The following is a 17,693-nucleotide window of genomic DNA, read 5'->3' as shown; positions in this document are numbered from 1 at the left end:
AGATGAGAAAGGTGAAAAGGAAGAAAAAAAAGAAAGAAAGACCAAACGGAAGAATAGAGAAAGAAGAAAGAAAAGTGGAGAAGAAAGAAAAAAGAAAAAAAAAAAAAAAAAAAGGAGATTGAGTCAAAAGTTGAGGCTGGTGGTTCCTTTGTTGTATGTTTAATTACAAAAATGCCATTGAAAACAAAGTTATGAAAATTGAAAACACCTAAAATGTGTTTTCAGTTTTCATAACTCATCACTCAAAAATCAGAGAATTGAGTGATGGAAACAAAAACTGAAAACAAAATCCAAACGAACTTCTCAACCATGGGTCCCATCATTTTTGAGTTATGAGTTATGGAAACAGAGTTAAGAGCTATGAAAACAACAAATCCAAACAGTCCCTTACCTTATCGTGATGAAGACCTTTATAATAAGTCATCATTCTTGTGCACCTGTGGTGATGAAAGATAATTTCAATATATTAGAATAATAATTTCAATACATTACATTGAATGAGACATTTCTTAGAATATTTTTAAAAAAGAACATTATTATTAACTTGAGGACAATGTTTTCCTTCAAACCTTGTAAAACAAATCTCCTCCAAACCATTATGTGGGGAATTCATATTTGTATTAAATCACTTGAGTCACTAAATTATTTAAACTAGTCACATAATAATTATTAATCTGGTCATGCAAGTAAAAGCACATGTTGATGATCATATGAACTATCACATAGTGAATTGGAGGATTTTCTCCAAATCGATTTCATGTTAATGACTTAATGCGTAAATTAAGCTTTCATTTATGTTTTACTAGCAAGAAAATTCATGATGCAAGAATGCCCATTAGTATGATTAACAAATCCCAACCCATTTATCATTTGTAGAATTAGTTATCATATAATTAGATTTTATTTAATTTTTTTATGTGGGATAGAATTCTACTGTAATTTAATTTAAGTATATGTGAATGAAGTTTTCTTTTAGAGACTTAAACCTCGATTTTTGTCTTAAACTTATGGAGTGACCATCACTTTTGTAACCTTCAAATGTCTGTGTCAAGTAATTAAGTATAACTAGCAATAATTTAACTTTATGTCATCAATAGAGACATTTATCAAGAATAATAAGATGTGAGCCAATTTCTTGTAACCTCAACAACTTCAATGGCAGAAATCAATAAGTTAAAAATAGGCTTCATTTTACTTTGGAAAAAGCTTTTTAATTTTGAATAAGCTATTTAAAAAAATATAAAAAAATCAAGTGTCTGGGTTTTATAGAAGAGTAATGGACTTATTCGGATACAAAATATAACATAATGAGCTTATCAAATTTCAAGTGGCACCAATCTTTTCAGCTTTGCTAGAATAAAAAATATTCCTAAGAGGATGGGACTTTCTAGTTTCTAACATGGTTCTCAGAACCGGACCGGACCGGGAGGTCGGATCGTGAGAACTGAAAATCGGGATGAAAACAGGTTTTTTAAGCCTAAAGAACCGGAATTTTTGTTAATTCCGTGAACCCCTAAAACCGGGGTTGGACCGCACGAATTGGTGAGAATCGTGCGGTCCAACCTCTTAGCATTTTTTTTTTTTTTTTTTTTAATAAAAACAACTTAACACAATTTTATTCTACTTAATTAAATTATCCATCTCTTACAAGGAATAAAAAAAAATTATAATTAAAATCCTTCAATTTTTTTTTTTTTTTTTTTTTTTTTATGGGTCTGAGATGAGAAAGGTGAAAAGGAAGAAAAAAGAAAAGAAAAAAAAGAACAAACTGAGATGAGAAAGGTGAAAAGGAAGGAAAAAAAAAGAAGAACGAATTGAGATGAGAAAGGTGAAAAGGAAGAAAAAAGAGAAAGAAAGACCAAACGGAAGAATAGAGAAAAAAGAAAGAAAAGTGGAGAAGAAAAAAAAAAGGAGATTGAGTCAAAAGTTGAGGCTGGTGGTTCCTTTGTTGTATGTTTAATTACGAAAATGCCATTGAAAACAAAATTATGGAAATTGAAAACACCTAAAATGTGTTTTCAGTTTTCATAACTCATCACTCAAAAATCAGAGAATTGAGTGATGGAAACAAAAACTGAAAACAAAATCCAAATGAACTTCTCAACCATGGGTCCCATCATTTTTGAGTTATGAGTTATGAGTTATGGAAACAGAGTTAAGAGCTATGAAAACAACAAATCCAAACAGTCCCTTACCTTATCGTGATGAAGACCTTTATAATAAGTCATCATTCTTGTGCACCTGTGGTGATGAAAGATAATTTCAATATATTAGAATAATAATTTCAATACATTACATTGAATGAGACATTTCTTAGAATATTTTTTAAAAAGAACATTATTATTAACTTGAGGACAATGTTTTCCTTCAAACCTTGTAAAACAAATCTCCTCCAAACCATTATGTGGGGAATTCATATTTGTATTAAATCACTTGAGTCACTAAATTATTTAAACTAGTCACATAATAATTATTAATCTGGTCATGCAAGTAAAAGCACATGTTGATGATCATATGAACTATCATATAGTGAATTGGAAGATTTTCTCCAAATTGATTTCATGTTAATGACTTAATGCGTAAATTAAGCTTTCATTTATGTTTTACTAGCAAGAAAATTCATGATGCAAGAATGCCCATTAGTATGATTAACAAATCCCAACCCATTTATCATTTGTAGAATTAGTTATCATATAATTAGATTTTATTTAATTTTTTTTATGTGGGATAGAATTCTACTGTAATTTAATTTAAGTATATGTGAATGAAGTTTTCTTTTAGAGACTTAAACCTCGATTTTTGTCTTAAACTTATGGAGTGACCATCACTTTTGTAACCTTCAAATGTCTGTGTCAAGTAATTAAGTATAACTAGCAATAATTTAACTTTATGTCATCAATAGAGACATTTATCAAGAATAATAAGATGTGAGCCAATTTCTTGTGACCTCAACAACTTCAATGGCAGAAATCAATAAGTTAAAAATAGGCTTCATTTTACTTTGGAAAAAGCTTTTTAATTTTGAATAAGCTATTTAAAAAAAATATAAAAAAATCAAGTGTCTGGGTTTTATAGAAGAGTAATGGACTTATTCGGATACCAAATATAACATAATGAGCTTATCAAATTTCAAGTGGCACCAATCTTTTCAGCTTTGCTAGAATAAAAAATATTCCTAAGAGGATGGGACTTTCTAGTTTCTAACATGGTTCTCAGAACCGGACCGGACCGGGAGGTCGGATCGTGAGAATTGGAAATCGGGATGAAAACCGATTTTTTAAGCCTAAAGAACCGGAATTTTTGTTAATTCCGTGAACCCTTAAAACTGGGGTTGGACCGCATGAACCGGTGAGAACCGTGCGGTCCAACCTCTTAGCATTTTTTTTTTTTTTTTTTTTATAAAAACAACTTAACACAATTTTATTCTACTTAATTAAATTATCCATCTCTTACAAGGAATAAAAAAAAATTATAATTAAAATCCTTCAAAGATAATTTAACTTTACTTCAAAAATTAATCATAAATTTTAATGTTTTCATGGTTATTATTTTATTTTGTTAACTTTGTCATTTAATTATTAAATATATGCTTGAAAATCATTAAATTTTCTTTACATATATAAATATATTAGTCAATTTTGCTAGTTTTATAAATTTAATATCTATATTTAGGCTTTAATTAATTATTAGATTAATTATGACGTCATCACAATTCGACCTCAAAAACCTTGAACCTCTCCTTTTTACGGTTTAATGAACAGTCCGGGTTTGAAAACCTTGGTTTCTAATCGCAATTTAAACATTTGGAGTGGTCTTATCAAATTAGATCAGGTGGTGTTGGAGGATATGCTAACAATTTATAACATCTACCAAGGCAAGCGTAATATACCTGTGACTAGAAGCCTTTGTTTGCGTATATGAGTTCCAAGAAGTTTTCGTCGAATTGAATTAAGCCTTTGTTTGTGTCAATGACGAGTGCGGAATTTTGACATCCGAAATTTTTATTATTGTTTTGTGACTGTATTATTTTGTCCATCCCTAAACGATATTTTGTTGCATTTTAGTTGCATGGACTTGCAATCTTTTCCATATTTTGCGAGCCTCCAATTTCACTGAATCATGAACACAATTTTTGTTACTTTGGAATTTTTGGAGAAATTATACTTTATCACTCTAAATTATATTACTGATTACACTTTGCACCATAAACATTTTAAATGCACGTTTTGCACTCTAAACTATAATCTTTGTTACACTTTGTACCCCGACATCAAGTTTGCCATTAAAAACCTAATTGTCCTTATTCTCAATACTTTAAAAACAAAAAATAAATTACACTTTATCACCCTAAACTATACTCGTGATTACACTTTGCATCCTACAATTTAAATTTCCATCCAAGTTAACAACAAATTTAATGTCGAGGTGCAAAATATAACAAGGGTCATAGTTTATGTGCAAAATGTGCATCCAAAAAATTTAGAGTGCAAATTGTAATACAAAGTATATGGTAAAATGTAATTTCTCCAATAAAATTTCATGATTATGGCTTTAATTAGTAATTACCTGTAATATGATCAAGATATACATGCATGCATCATAGTGAGCATACGGGAGAGCAAAATAGGTAAAATTTCAAATTTACAAAGCTGTTTTGTTTGTCAATGCAGTAATTAGCACCCCCTTAGATTCAAAACCCACCCAACTTGTCCAATTGTCATCCTCAAAGAAAGATAGAAAATATAATTTTTTTATTAGGAAAATATGATTATTATTTCCTCTCAAAAGTGAAAAAAATGATAAAAGAAGCTAATTATTAATATAAGTAATTTATTACTTTCATGAAAATTTGTGTATAAATAATATAATATAAGGTAATTACAAAATGTTATAATAATTGTGGGGCCCATGGGCCTGATGGCCTCGGCCCATCATGTAGCAGGCCCGAGGCCCAGGCCGAGGAGCACAAGCTATTCAGGGCCAAGGTGAGGGAAAGCCTTTTTTCCCAATCCACACCGAGGACCACCTTATCCTCGGCCTGACGAAGGTGATTTTGGGGAGAGACTAACCCCAAAGTAAGCTGTCACTCTCACATTTAATGCATTCAACTAACTCCCCCTGGCCGCATTAATGGGGAGGTAACCCCTTGGCAGGATAACGTTGATCAGAGTGAACCACTTGAGTACCGATAAGGCCTCTGATAGGACGGACGGCCAGAAAAGAAGGCAAATAGATGATCAACAGATGGAATGAGGGAATAGGAAGATGAAAACTATAAAAGAAAAGTTAGTAAAGTAAAAAGGGGGGGGGGAAAAAAAAGAGAGAACAATAAGGCATTCTCGGCCACAGGCCGAGGAGCATCCCCCCATTGGTAAAGAAACTCTTAGCATTTTTTTTTTATAAGAAAGTTCATGCTTGGTGATCGACGGCCAGCACCTAAACCTTTCACCCCACTCTCTATAAATGTATTGTTTGGGCTTATTAGGCTGAAAACCCATCATTCAGGGTCAATTCAAATCGGGTCCCTACAATTGGCGCCGTCTGTGGGGAGGATTAGGGTGCTGGCCGGCGCACCAGGTAGGTGTTCTAAGTTCTAAGTATTCGTTTTACAGTAGGTTGAAAAAGATAAGTGTTCTAAGTTCTAAGTATTCATTTTATAGTAAGTTAAAAAAAAAAAAAAAAAAAGGGCATATGGAAGATTTGGCAGTAAAAAAAAAAGAGAAAACAAAACAAACAAACAAAGATCTTGATATTATTATTTCATGCATAGAAAAATTACATATTACAATCAGAGGCCCAGGTGGAGCCGCCCTAAGAAGAAACTGGCCGGAGGGAAGTGTCAACTCGTGCTTTTATTTGGCACCAAAAGAATGGGAGAGCTTGACACGCGGCGGAGGAGGTGAAGGGCAATCATGCTCTCAGGCCCCCAACCACTCCCTCATCGGCTAGGAGGAGCTGGAACAAAGAGAGGAGCAGATGCAGGGGCTCCGGGATACCCTCCCCCGTGATGTTCCCTCGGCTCTCTCCGGCTCTCTCAAGTGTTGGCCATTGGAGATGGCAACACTCTAACACCGCCCATGAGGTGAATTCGCACGTCTTCCTTGTCGGGGGTGTGCTCCGGGGAAAGACATTAGGTTCTCTAACAACATCCCTCTGGGATACCTCGAAGGGCACCATCAGGGTTACGCCTAGACTCTGTCGCACCGAAAGCCCAGTGGGGGCTGCGGCCATACCGGTTTTTGTGAGTCCCGGGAACACTTCCGGCGGGGTTGTTAAAAGGGTATGGGAAGTTGGAAGAAAGTATTTTATCTGTTTGTGTTGAGAGGTTCATGGGTTGTGGAGGAACCATCTCCTTACTTTATATAGGGGATGGGGGTTTGGTGCGAATTAATTCATGCAGAGTTCGAAAAGAGTATTATCAGCTGGGTCAGTAATGAAGTCGCCAATTTCCAAGGAGGCCACGGAGGGTTGAACTCGTGTCAATTTACGAGGACATTAATGAAGGCGAGTTTCGCACACCGGAGCGTCAAGCGCGGAATACGAACAGACAAAGGGCGTTTCGTAAATGAAAAAGATGGGGCCACGAGTTGGAGGCGAGGTCAATGCCACGTGTAAAGATCATAATCTGACACAAAGAGGAATCATCTCCAGTAAAGCGATTTGAGGACAAACCTCTACTTACAGGAAAATTGAAGTGGTAGACAGAACCAAGGTATTGCATGGTCCTCGGACCCAAGCCTATGGTAAAACTACACACACCATTATATCTAATACTTATAGAAAAATTGAAGTGGTAGACAGAACCAAGGTATTGCATGGTCCTCGGACCCAAACCTATGGTAAAACTACACACCATTATATCTGGACACTAGACAGAACCAAGGTATTGTATGGTCCTCGGACCCAAACCTATGGTAAAACCACACACACTATTACATCTGAGTACTAAACAGAACTAGGGTATTGTATGGTCCTCGGACTCGAACCCATAAAGAAAATATCTCGAGAAAAACCAAAGCGTTACTTAGAGTCAAGCTATAAAACGATCCTTAGATTTACATTTGAAGGATAACAGATGGCTTCATGAGGCTAACTCCAGAATAGAATACGAATATTGAGCAGAATACAATAGTAAAGCAAACAAAGGAAAATATCATCAGATGGAAGCAAAGTATTATGTATTCAGTTCAAACGGAAAGTATACAACTCCCTTACAATGCCACTGAGGCAAGAAACAAAATGAGATAGAAAAAGAAGATCAAAGAGAAAATAAACAAAGTTATCCTATGTCGTATGCTAGTCTCCTCAACTCGGTAGGCAAATTAAGTCAGTTTGTAAATCAAAAAGCTTTGGCCAAGGCCTAAGGGCTTGGCTTCGAAAGGTCCGCCGGAGGACTTGCCACGTCTTAAGGTATTTCCTGACCCTCGGTTACAACGTCCCCCAACGCTCTTTGGGGCTCAACCTCCTCGGATGGTTGATCAGTTAACGGTGCATCCTCGGCGGTCTTATCGTGACTTTCAACCGGTGGTAACGAGGATCCCTCCTCAGGAGCAGCAGATGCAACCTCGCGAATGGCAATAGGGAAATATACCCTGTCCTCCCTTCTAAGATCAGATGAAATATCAACCCCTGCTTGGTTGAGGGCTTCATGCCAGGTTTGAGAACAATAATGCCTGCACACTGCAGGAACTTGAGCCCGAAGAGTGGCTTCAGTCTTAGCCACCCCTTCTGCGAAAGCATCCTCCTCTGCCTTTTCCATAGAGCGCTCAGCGTCTATTTTCGCAAATACCGCCTCATCTTTGGCTCTCACAGCCTCGTCCCTGGCATACTCGGCAACACCTTTTTCATGGATTGCCTTGGTCAAATTTGCCTTCATATAGGTAACGTCCTCTTTGGCCTTTTGTAATTGACCCTCAACATCTTGCAAGCGGTTAGTTTGATCCTCAGCTTGCTTCCTGACCACGGCTAGGTCAGAGACAGCAGTATCCCTGGCCTTCGCCATTTCTGCCAGATCCTCGGTCGCCTTTTTCAGGTCGGCCTCAGATCTCTTAAGAGTATTGGCAGCCTCCAAGAATTTGTCGCGCTCTTGCGCTAAGGCATGGCTATGGTCATCAACCTCATCGCCCAACCTGAAAAGGGCCTGGATAGCCTGCCAGTAAAAACAAGCAACTCTGTAAAGAGAAAGAAAAATACTAAGCGACAAAATTTTTAGTAAAATGAATAGGTGCCGAGGGACCTACCATGCCTAGATATTTCTTAAGGTCGAGGACAACCTCTACCCCACTCATTTTCTCTAACTCGGCCATATCAGTGGGAAGAAGAAGAGATTTCTCTAGGGCCTCGGCCACGAGAGCCCCCTCGTCTCCTTGAGACTCTCGTATCGACGCGTTATCCATTAGGGGCTGATCATGGAGCATGGCAGCAGGCAGCCATGCTTGAGCCTGGGGCTGCTGGGTGGTCTTCTTGCTCTTCCTTTGATCACCGAGCTTCAATTGCTTTGGAGGCCTGCGAGTCCTACCCTCCTCGGGCGAAGAATGAGATTTGCTCCCATCCATTGGCTCCTTACCCTTAGAAAGTCTTTTCCTTTTCGGGTCAGGAGACTCAGTAGGAGGGGCTGTTACTGTAGGAACGGAGGACGACCTGGTTTGCATGGTTGGAATCTGAGGCTGAGGTGCTGGGGGCCGGGGCTGCGACTCCCCTGGTACATCCTTCTTGGAACCGCCTTCAAGCAGGTCAAGAAGATTAGTTTGGGGCTGTCTTTTTAAACCCATCTCAGCCTGAGTACCAACTCTTAAGGACTGAAGATCGGCTTCGGACAAGTGAGGGTCTCCTAGGTCACCGGGAGGATCCTCGGACTGATCAACTAAGTCAAACACACTATATTCGTCCTCGGAGGAACTCAGTTCAACCACCTCCCTCGCTTTCTTAGATGGTCCTTTCTCGGCCACCGTTACTTGCCGGGATGAGGAGGGACCTGATAGCGGAATGCCTTCAGGTATATAAGACCCCTCAGTAAAAGCAAAACTGCTCTCCACCACGGTAATCTGCGTAAGCCGAGGGTCACGAGCTCTAATTACGTGCTGTGGAACTGGGAATGACGTCTGAGCTGGGTCGCACCCGAGGATTTTATGAGCAGCTCTGACTTGGTTATCAGGTTCGTTCAAGAAAAGGTCCGACCTGAGAACGGTTTCCAAATCCGCTTTGTTAACCAGGTGGAAATGACGTGCAAAAGCGTGTGGGTCTGCGAAAAGAAAAGCGAAATTCCTATGGTTAATCAACCAAATCGAGTATACAGGTATAGAACTTGAAAATGCTGAGACCTAGATTATCTTGTATTTCGGATGCCCTACCTGGCTCCCCCTCTACCGTTGGGCAATGAAAGCCGTCGTGCCACTCTCCCGACACTATGAGGAAATCTTGGTTCAACCCCTTATTGGAATCAGGAAGACACTGGATAAGACGAACCCTATCGTCCCTTGTCTTCATATAATATGTCTTACCCCTCAGGTGATGAAGGTTGTAACACCAGTTCACATCGTGGTGAGTCAGTCTCAGCCCCATTTTCTCATTCAGGGTATCTACACACCCTAATATCCTAAATACATTCACGGCACACTGAGTAGGGGCCAGGCGAAAATGCCTAAGGTAATTAAGGGTCACCGGCCTCATAGGGATTCTCATCCCTCCTTCTACGAAAGCAACTATCGGGATCACAACTTCACCCTCTCTCCTCCTAAGGTACCACTCTCCCTCTTCACAGTACTTTAAATTCACATTATTGGGTATTCCATAGTCAACAATGAATTTGTTCATCATCTCATCGGACTCGACCAACTTCTTAAACTTACCCATTCCCCAAAGACAACTAAAAGTTCTAAAAGAGAAAAGGAAGAGTGAAATCAAGGAAATTTGGGGTCGCTAGAAAAAGAAGACTTACAGAAATATGACGATACTCTTCAGATAGTGTGCAAGTCGAACCAGATTCAAACTATATGCATCAATAATTGTAAGCGCGAAAATGATGAAACCAGGCGGTTCAAACAGGTATTTATATCCCCCCTTAGGTTCCCCAAATGTAACCGCTTGCTCATAAAAGCAAAAGATCATGCCGTTGAAAGTGGGAAACGTGGTGCCGCCAAAATTTAATGTGGGCGCCCATTAAGTCTTGAAACGCTAAAAACGCGCATCGGGCAGTCAAAAAGCCGCCAGCATCAGTACAAACCGAAGCGGGGCAATTCGTCCAATGGACCAGCAGGTATCAAAACCCTCCTCCCCGTCCGAGGGAACGTGCAGCAGAGTTTTGAGGGGCTATTGTGGGGCCCATGGGCCTGATGGCCTCGGCCCATCATGTAGCAGGCCCGAGGCCCAGGCCGAGGAGCACAGGCTATTCAGGGCCAAGGTGAGGGAAAGCCTTTTTTCCCAATCCACACCGAGGACCACCTTATCCTCGGCCTGACGAAGGTGATTTTGGGGAGAGACTAACCCCAAAGTAAGCTGTCACTCTCACATTTAATGCATTCAACTAACTCCCCCTGGCCGCATTAATGGGGAGGTAACCCCTTGGCAGGATAACGTTGATCAGAATGAACCACTTGAGTACCGATAAGGTCTCTGATGGGACGGACGGCCAGAAAAGAAGGCAAATAGATGATCAACAGATGGAAGGAGGGGATAGGAAGATGAAAACTATAAAAGAAAAGTTAGTAAAGTAAAAAGGGGGGGAAAAAAGAGAGAACAATAAGGCATCCTCGGCCACAGGCCGAGGAGCATCCCCCTATTGGTAAAGAAACTCTTAGCATTTTTTTTTTATAAGAAAGTTCATGCTTGGTGATCGACGGCCAGCACCTAAACCTTTCACCCCACTCTCTATAAATATATTGTTTGGGCTTATTGGGCTGAAAACCCATCATTCAGGGTCAATCCAAATCGGGTCCCTACAATAATATATATAGAAATGTTATAATTTGATAATTTTAGAAGTCTCTATTAACCAAAATATATATCATAATTCACATGTTTGTACTTGAGCTTACCTAGTTACGAAAATTATTTCATTTGAATTATAAGTGTAATTTTAATTTTTTTAATAAAGTCACAGAATGACATATTCATGTATAAACCAACCTTTAACAGATAAACATAATAGAATGAGTATATTATTTCTTTTACGGATTTTATCATACCAAAATATTGCTTAATATTTACACGGATAGTTGGCTATAAATTAGGATACCATGTGTTTCTTTTGTTTTTTGCTGAATGAATGCCAGGTGTTTCCGCTTAGAATTATTGGTTGTTCATTTATGATATAACAGATAAGTTTTACTCTTTTGATTTTGGCTAAAATGTAAAATTAACCCTTTAAGTTTTTTTTTTTTAATATTTTATTTTAGTTCTTTAATTTTGCTTTTGTTTATTTTAGTCTTCTAACTTTCAAGTTTATTCAATTAAGAATTTTCCATCTATTTTTGTTCTATGTTGTGGTTATTTTTTCAAATTTTTTTAATTAAAAAAATTCAATAATGATTGAAAAATATTTTCTAGATTCTTTTTTTAAAAAAATTTTAACAAAAGTTTGATGGAAAACCTTAATTGAATAAATATGAAATTTAGAGAACTAAAATAAACGAAAGTAAAATTAAAAGACTGAAATGAAATCTTAAAAAATTTAGAAAGTCAATTTTATATTTTAATCTTTGATTTTTGATAAAAGAAATCCCAAACTCGACTCAGCCCATAAAGGTTATGGAGAGTGATTGCCTATGTAGCACACCCAATGTGCACAATCCTTTTAATCGGAGTGGATCATATATTGGGCCCGCTTTAACCATCCGCAATTATGGCTTTGGACTCAGCCCACAAATGTAAAAGTGAAACATCACGAGAATGAACCTACTAAAAAAAGTAGCAAATTACTTTTATCCAACTCAATCGATTTTATTAAAAAGAAAAGGTTGATTAGTTTTAAGATTAATTATTGTCTGAGAGTAGTGTGAAATAGATCTCACTTACTGAAACTTGAAATACAACAAATTAAGGTTTTTTTTTTTTTTTTGGGAAAAAACAAATTCAGCTATAGCAAAACACCATTCAAAGGCCTTGCAACATCACAATGTACAGACGTACAGTGGGTCGAAATGATAAAGGAAATGTTAACCGACCCCATTTATTAATTAAATATTTTAAAAAACTTTTATTAATTAAATGTTAACCGAAACTTTTTTTTTTTATACAGTTTTTCATATTTTTCATGAAAATGATATTAAAACTTTTTTAAAATACTTTTTAACAAATGATCATGTTAAGGGCATCCCTTAAGGCAATTTTTAATAAACTATTTTTTTTAAAATTTATACCACTTTTAAGCAAATTAAAAAAATTGTTAAAACATTAAATTTTTTTTTCTTTTCTATAGAAACTTTCTTAAAAGAGTTCAGTAGGACATTTGTTATCATTTTTCTTTAACAAATACTATAAGAGCAATAAGACCCAAATGATAATGGAAGAGTTAAAAACAGCATGATTTTCCACTCTAAAGAGATGCATGTTCTTTTGTTTTTGGGTCAACTTCAAGACTTGGTAAATTAGTAGCCCAATGTGTGGCACAGTAGGCTCTATTTACGGGTCAACCTCCATCTCTGCTCCTCCCCAATTTGTTTGTTGGGCCCTGATCAACAATGATAGTCCCAACTCCCTAACCCCCCCTTTTTTTTTTTTTTTTTTTTTTTCCTTAGCTCTCTTTTAAATAAATTTCATCATTCAAAATATATATTGTGCATGGCATTGGCTACAACATTCTTAATACAGGAGGGGAAAAAAAAATAATAATAATAAAATACATGATAGCTATGGCTATGGGGAAGCTTACCTTATTGTGATGAAGACCTTTATAATAAGTCATCATTCTTGTGCACCTGTGGTGATGAAAGATAATTTCAATATATTAGAATAATAATTTCAATACATTACATTGGATGAGACATTTCTTAGAATATTTTAAAAAACATTATTATTAACTTGAGGGCAAAGTTTTCCTTCAAACCTTGTAAAACAAATCTCCTCCAAACCATTTTGTGGGGAATTCATATGTGTATTAAATCACTTGAGTCACTAAATTATTAAAACTAATCACATAATAATTATTAGTCTGGTCATGCGAGTAAAAGCACATGTTGATGATCATATGAACTATCACATAGTGAATTAGAAGATTTTCTCCAAATCAATTTCATGTTAATGACTTAATGCGTAAATTAAGCTTTCATTTATGTTTTACTAGTAAGAAAATTCATGATGCAAGAATGCCCATTAGTATGATTAACAAATCCCAACCCATTTATCATTTGCAGAATTAGTTACCATATAATTAGATTTTTTATTTTTTATATTTTTTATGTGGGATAGAATTCTACTGGAACTTAATTTAAGTATATGTGAATGAAGTTTTCTCTAAGAGACTTAAACCATGATTTTTGTTTTAAACTCATGGAGTGACCATCACTTTTGTAACCTTCAAATGTTTGTGTCAAGTAATTAAGTATAACTAGCAATAATTTAACTTTATGTCATCAATAGAGACATTCATCAAGAGTAATAAGATGTGAGCCAATTTCTTGTGATCTCAACAACTTCAATGGCAGAAATCAACAAATTAAAAATAGGCTTCATTTCACTTTGAAGAAAGCTTTTTAATTTTGAATAAGCTATTTAAAAAATATAAAAAAAAAATCAAGTGTTTGGGTTTTATTGAAGAGTAATGGACTTATTCGGATACCAAATATAGCATAATGAGCTTATCAAATTTCAAGTGGCACCAATCTTTTCAGCTTTGCTAGAATAAAAATATTCCTAAGAGGATGGGACTTTCTAATCGCAATTTAAACATTTGGAGTGGTCTTATCAAATTAGATCAGGTGGTGTTGGAGGATATGCTACCAATTTATAACATCTACCAAGGCAAGCATAATATACCTGTGACTAGAAGCATTTGTTAGCGTATATGAGTTCCAAGAAGTTTTCGTCGAATTGAATTAAGCTCAGTAATGACAGCACTCGTGTTCATCCTTTCTCTTGAAAATTCCACAGAACAAGCAACCCCAATTCCAAGTATCAAAATCAGGCATTCTTGACTTTTTGGAATTCCATTGGGACCTTCATTGCCAGTGATGTCATTCATCCTTGTTTCCCCCACTTCTCTTTTTTGAAGAAGAATAGGATCTACAATGTCAAGTATTCTTTCAGGCAAAGCTGCTTTAACAAAGTCATGAAGATTTAAGCTCTCTTGAAATATTTTATCAGTAGGCCTTTTCCCTGTGAAAATCTCCAACAATAATATGCCGAAACTATAGACATCACCATATGTTGACACCTCATTTCCCATACCATACTCTGCAATTACACATAATATATATGTAAATGTGAACATAGTTTTGTATTAGAAAAAGAAGAAAAATGATACATATCCTAATAGGTATTAAAGGAGCTTTGTTAGTGGCATGTAATATGAAAGGAAATAAAAAAAGATTAGTCAATAATTTTTTTATATGTAACACTCTATCTTCTACCTAGAGTACATCCATTTTAAACTTGCGCTTTTAGGTTTTAAAATAAAGTAAAAGAATACGGAAAAAGGAAAAACAATTAAATTTAATAAAGGATAATGATTTTTACCTGGAGGAGTATAACCAACAGTTCCTCTTACTCCAACAGAGCTTGAATGGTTAATAGGAGAATCTTGGGTTGCATCAAAAAGCAATCTTGCCAAGCCAAAGTCACCTACATGTCCAATCATTTCATCATCAAGAAGAACATTGCTAGGCTTAAGGTCGCAATGAATGACTGGTGTTTGGCAATGGTGATGAAGATAATCCAATGCATTAGCAACATTAATGGAAATATTCAACCTCTGAAGAAGACTCAAACTCCTTGGTTCCTCAAGCATCTCATTTATTCTTGAAGTTGGATGCAACCATTCATCTAGGTTGCCATTTGCCATGAACTCGTATACCACAGCTTTAAAATCATTACCTTGATAGTCAATACTAGAACATGATGTAAGCACCTTTACAAGATTTCGATGCCTAATGTTTCGTAGAGCCTTACACTCAGCTACAAAACTTTTGGTAGCTCCATGACGCAAAAGGTTGAGCACCTTGATAGCAACTATATGTTTACCTTGATCAAGAATTCCTTTGTACACGGACCCAAAACTACCCAAACCAATTAGATTGGTAGAAGAGAACTCATTGGTTGCATTTAGAATACTTTGGTAAGATATATTTAGAAACAAATCTCTTGAATCACTTGATGTGTTTTCTTTTCTTTTATTTCTTAAAGAATAAAGAAGTAGAAGTGAAAGAATTAAAGTTACTCCAAGAAGCCCAGAAGATATAAAGATTATTAACTTCAAGGTAAGGGTCAACTTCCTCCTCTTGGATTTCTCAAATTTACATTTAGGAAGTTGAAACTTAGGTATGCCCCCACAAAGCTTCTCATTTCCCTTAATTGCAATTGCACTCATGTTCTTGAAAACTCCCTCCATTGGCACCTCACCCTCAAAATGGTTGTAAGATAGATTCAGAAATTGTAAGAAGACAAAGTGCTCTAAAAATTTTGGAATTTGGCCAGACAAATTGTTGTTTGAAAGATCTAGGACTTCAAGACCTCTTAATGATTCCAAAGATTGAGGAACGATCCCTTGGAAGAGGTTTCTTCTAATGGCTATGAATTCCAGCTTTACACAGCTGCCAAGGCTTGCTGGAATTTTACCAAACAACATGTTTTCAGAAATATCCATTTGTTCTAGATTTTTAAATTTTCCAATTTCCGTGGGAAGGACACCAGTAAATTGGTTAGCAGACAAATTTAAGGTCATTAGTGAGGATGAGAAACCAATGACTTGTGAGGATATCGAACCATCGAGGTTGTTTTTAGCAAGATTTAAAATAAACAAATTTCGGCACTTGCTTAGACTTAGAGGGATGTTGCCTTCAAGATTATTCTGGTATAAATACAAGTTTGTCAAAATAGTTAAATTTCCAAGAGAGGATGGAATGTAACCATAGAGATTGTTAGTATTTAAACCCAAAAATTGTAACTTCTGAAGCTTTCCGATTTCTGAGGGAATTTTACCTGATAAGTTGTTGTTCCACATATCAAGTCTCTCCAAATTGATCAAATTTCCTATTTCACTAGAAATCTTTCCAGATAATTTGTTATTGTCTAGATGCAATCTAGTAAGAGTAGTTGAAAAATTGCCAATGCACTTAGGCACCTCTCCCCCAAAGTTATTGACATTTATAGCCAAAAAAGTCAGATAGGTGGCATTTGTCAAAGAACAAAGAAAATTCAAGTCGTTTTCCCTTCCATTTCCAAGATTGTTAAGAGTAATGGAAAACTTTGAAATTCTATTTAGCTTTTCCAAAGATTGAACTTTTCCACTAAGTTTATTCTCATTCAATTCAACTATCTCTAGATTTGAGGCATTAGATATCGAAATAGGGATAGACCCAACAAATTGGTTGTTGGCAATAGTAAACTGTTCGATATTTTGTAGGGTACCTACTTCAGATGGAAGATATCCTTGGATTTGGTTGTCTGCTACATCAAATACTATTAGTGAAGAAAGATTGAATATTGAGAGAGGAATTGTACCAAACAACCCATTTGCAGCCATACCAAAATATTCAAGTTCGGTCAGTTGACCAAAAAAAGTAGGGGTAGTCCCGTGCAAGTTATTATCAGAAGTTACAAAGGCATATAGAGATGTCAAGTTTGCAAAAGAAGGTGGGATACCTCCTATCATATTATTTCTACTTATAAAAAAGGATTGGAGCTTCGGCAAGGTGCCAAGCTTTGCAGGAATTTCTCCAGTCAGAAGGTTATGATCGATACTAAGTTCTTCAAGGTTGGTACAACTAGATAAATTGCTTGGAATTTTGCCACTAAGTGTGTTATATCCCAAATATATGCATTGTAATTTGTGTAAACGGCCAATTTGTGGAGGGATTTCATAATGAAAGCTGTTGTTAAAGAGAGTTAGATTCCTCAAGAAACTTAGATTTCCAATATGTGGAGATATGGAGCCTACCAGTTTTGAAGAATACAGGTCCAGTTTGGTGACCCTCTGATGTCGGCGACCACAAGTAACCCCTTGCCATCGGCAAAAGTGGATGCTGTCATTCCAAGATGTCATAATCCCAAAAGGGTCCAAAGTGATCTTGGATTTGAACTCGAGCAACGCCAACCGGTCAGTCTCATTATTCCCACCCACCAAAGAAGTGACAAACAAGCCACACCACAAGAGAAGGGTAAAAGCATGCATGGAAAAAGAAGAGGATGAAGGAGCTGTACTCAACTGGATGTTGGTCTATCAAAACAAAGTAGAGGGTTTGATTTCGCTGCTTAATTAGCGCTCACAGGAAACACACATTTACAAGAAGGTGAAGAGTGAAGAAGAAAGACCAACCCAGGACTTATATTTTTATTTTATTTCTTTAAGTAAGAAAAAGACTACACGGCACTTGTGGCCCATTATTGATGTTAGGATTCAGGGTTGTTGAACTTGAATTGTACTATATAATTGCCAAAAAAAAAAAAAAAACTAAACTAATATATCATGACCACTCTTAAAAAAATATTCAACACTCTAGTTTGAAAAACATAATAATTTAAGTTCAATTAAAATAAGTATA

General features: G+C 36.4%; 1 protein-coding gene across 2 annotated transcripts; it reads right to left on the bottom strand.

Moving 5' to 3' along the window:
- Window positions 1–2,114: 2,114 nt before the first annotated feature.
- Window positions 2,115–17,498, bottom strand: LOC112018259 (probable LRR receptor-like serine/threonine-protein kinase At3g47570). 2 transcript variants are annotated; one of them, XR_010632748.1, is made up of 4 exons: window positions 14,671–17,498; window positions 13,972–14,388; window positions 12,869–12,914; window positions 2,115–2,241 (listed from the first exon to the last, which is right to left on the bottom strand). XR_010632748.1 is itself a non-coding variant. In XM_065782778.1 (3 exons), the coding sequence occupies exons 1-2, from the start codon at window positions 17,321–17,323 to the stop codon at window positions 13,991–13,993; spliced, it is 3,051 nt and encodes a 1,016-aa protein (XP_065638850.1). In that variant the 5' UTR covers window positions 17,324–17,497; the 3' UTR covers window positions 12,751–12,914; window positions 13,972–13,990. The 2 variants fall into 2 exon arrangements, 1 of the variants encoding a protein (XP_065638850.1); XM_065782778.1 differs by lacking the exon at window positions 2,115–2,241 and having other exon boundaries at window positions 12,751–12,914; window positions 14,671–17,497.
- Between the last annotated feature and the right edge of the window lie 195 nt (window positions 17,499–17,693).

This window comes from Quercus suber, unplaced genomic scaffold (assembly GCF_002906115.3).
Source record: "Quercus suber isolate HL8 unplaced genomic scaffold, Cork oak 2.0 scaffold_315, whole genome shotgun sequence".
In the NCBI taxonomy this organism is placed as follows: domain Eukaryota; kingdom Viridiplantae; phylum Streptophyta; class Magnoliopsida; order Fagales; family Fagaceae; genus Quercus; species Quercus suber.
The sequence above is the reverse complement of the archived record's forward strand: the minus strand, read 5'-3'. Positions and strand labels throughout refer to the sequence as shown.

Coding starts and splice junctions, on each gene's coding strand:
- LOC112018259 (XM_065782778.1), bottom strand. CDS start 17,323: ATGCATGCTTTTACCCTTCTCTTGTGGTGTGGCTTGTTTGTCACTTCT. Junction 14,389..14,670: donor TGTTGGTTATACTCCTCCAG/GTAAAAATCATT, acceptor GTGTAATTGCAG/AGTATGGTATGGGAAATGAG.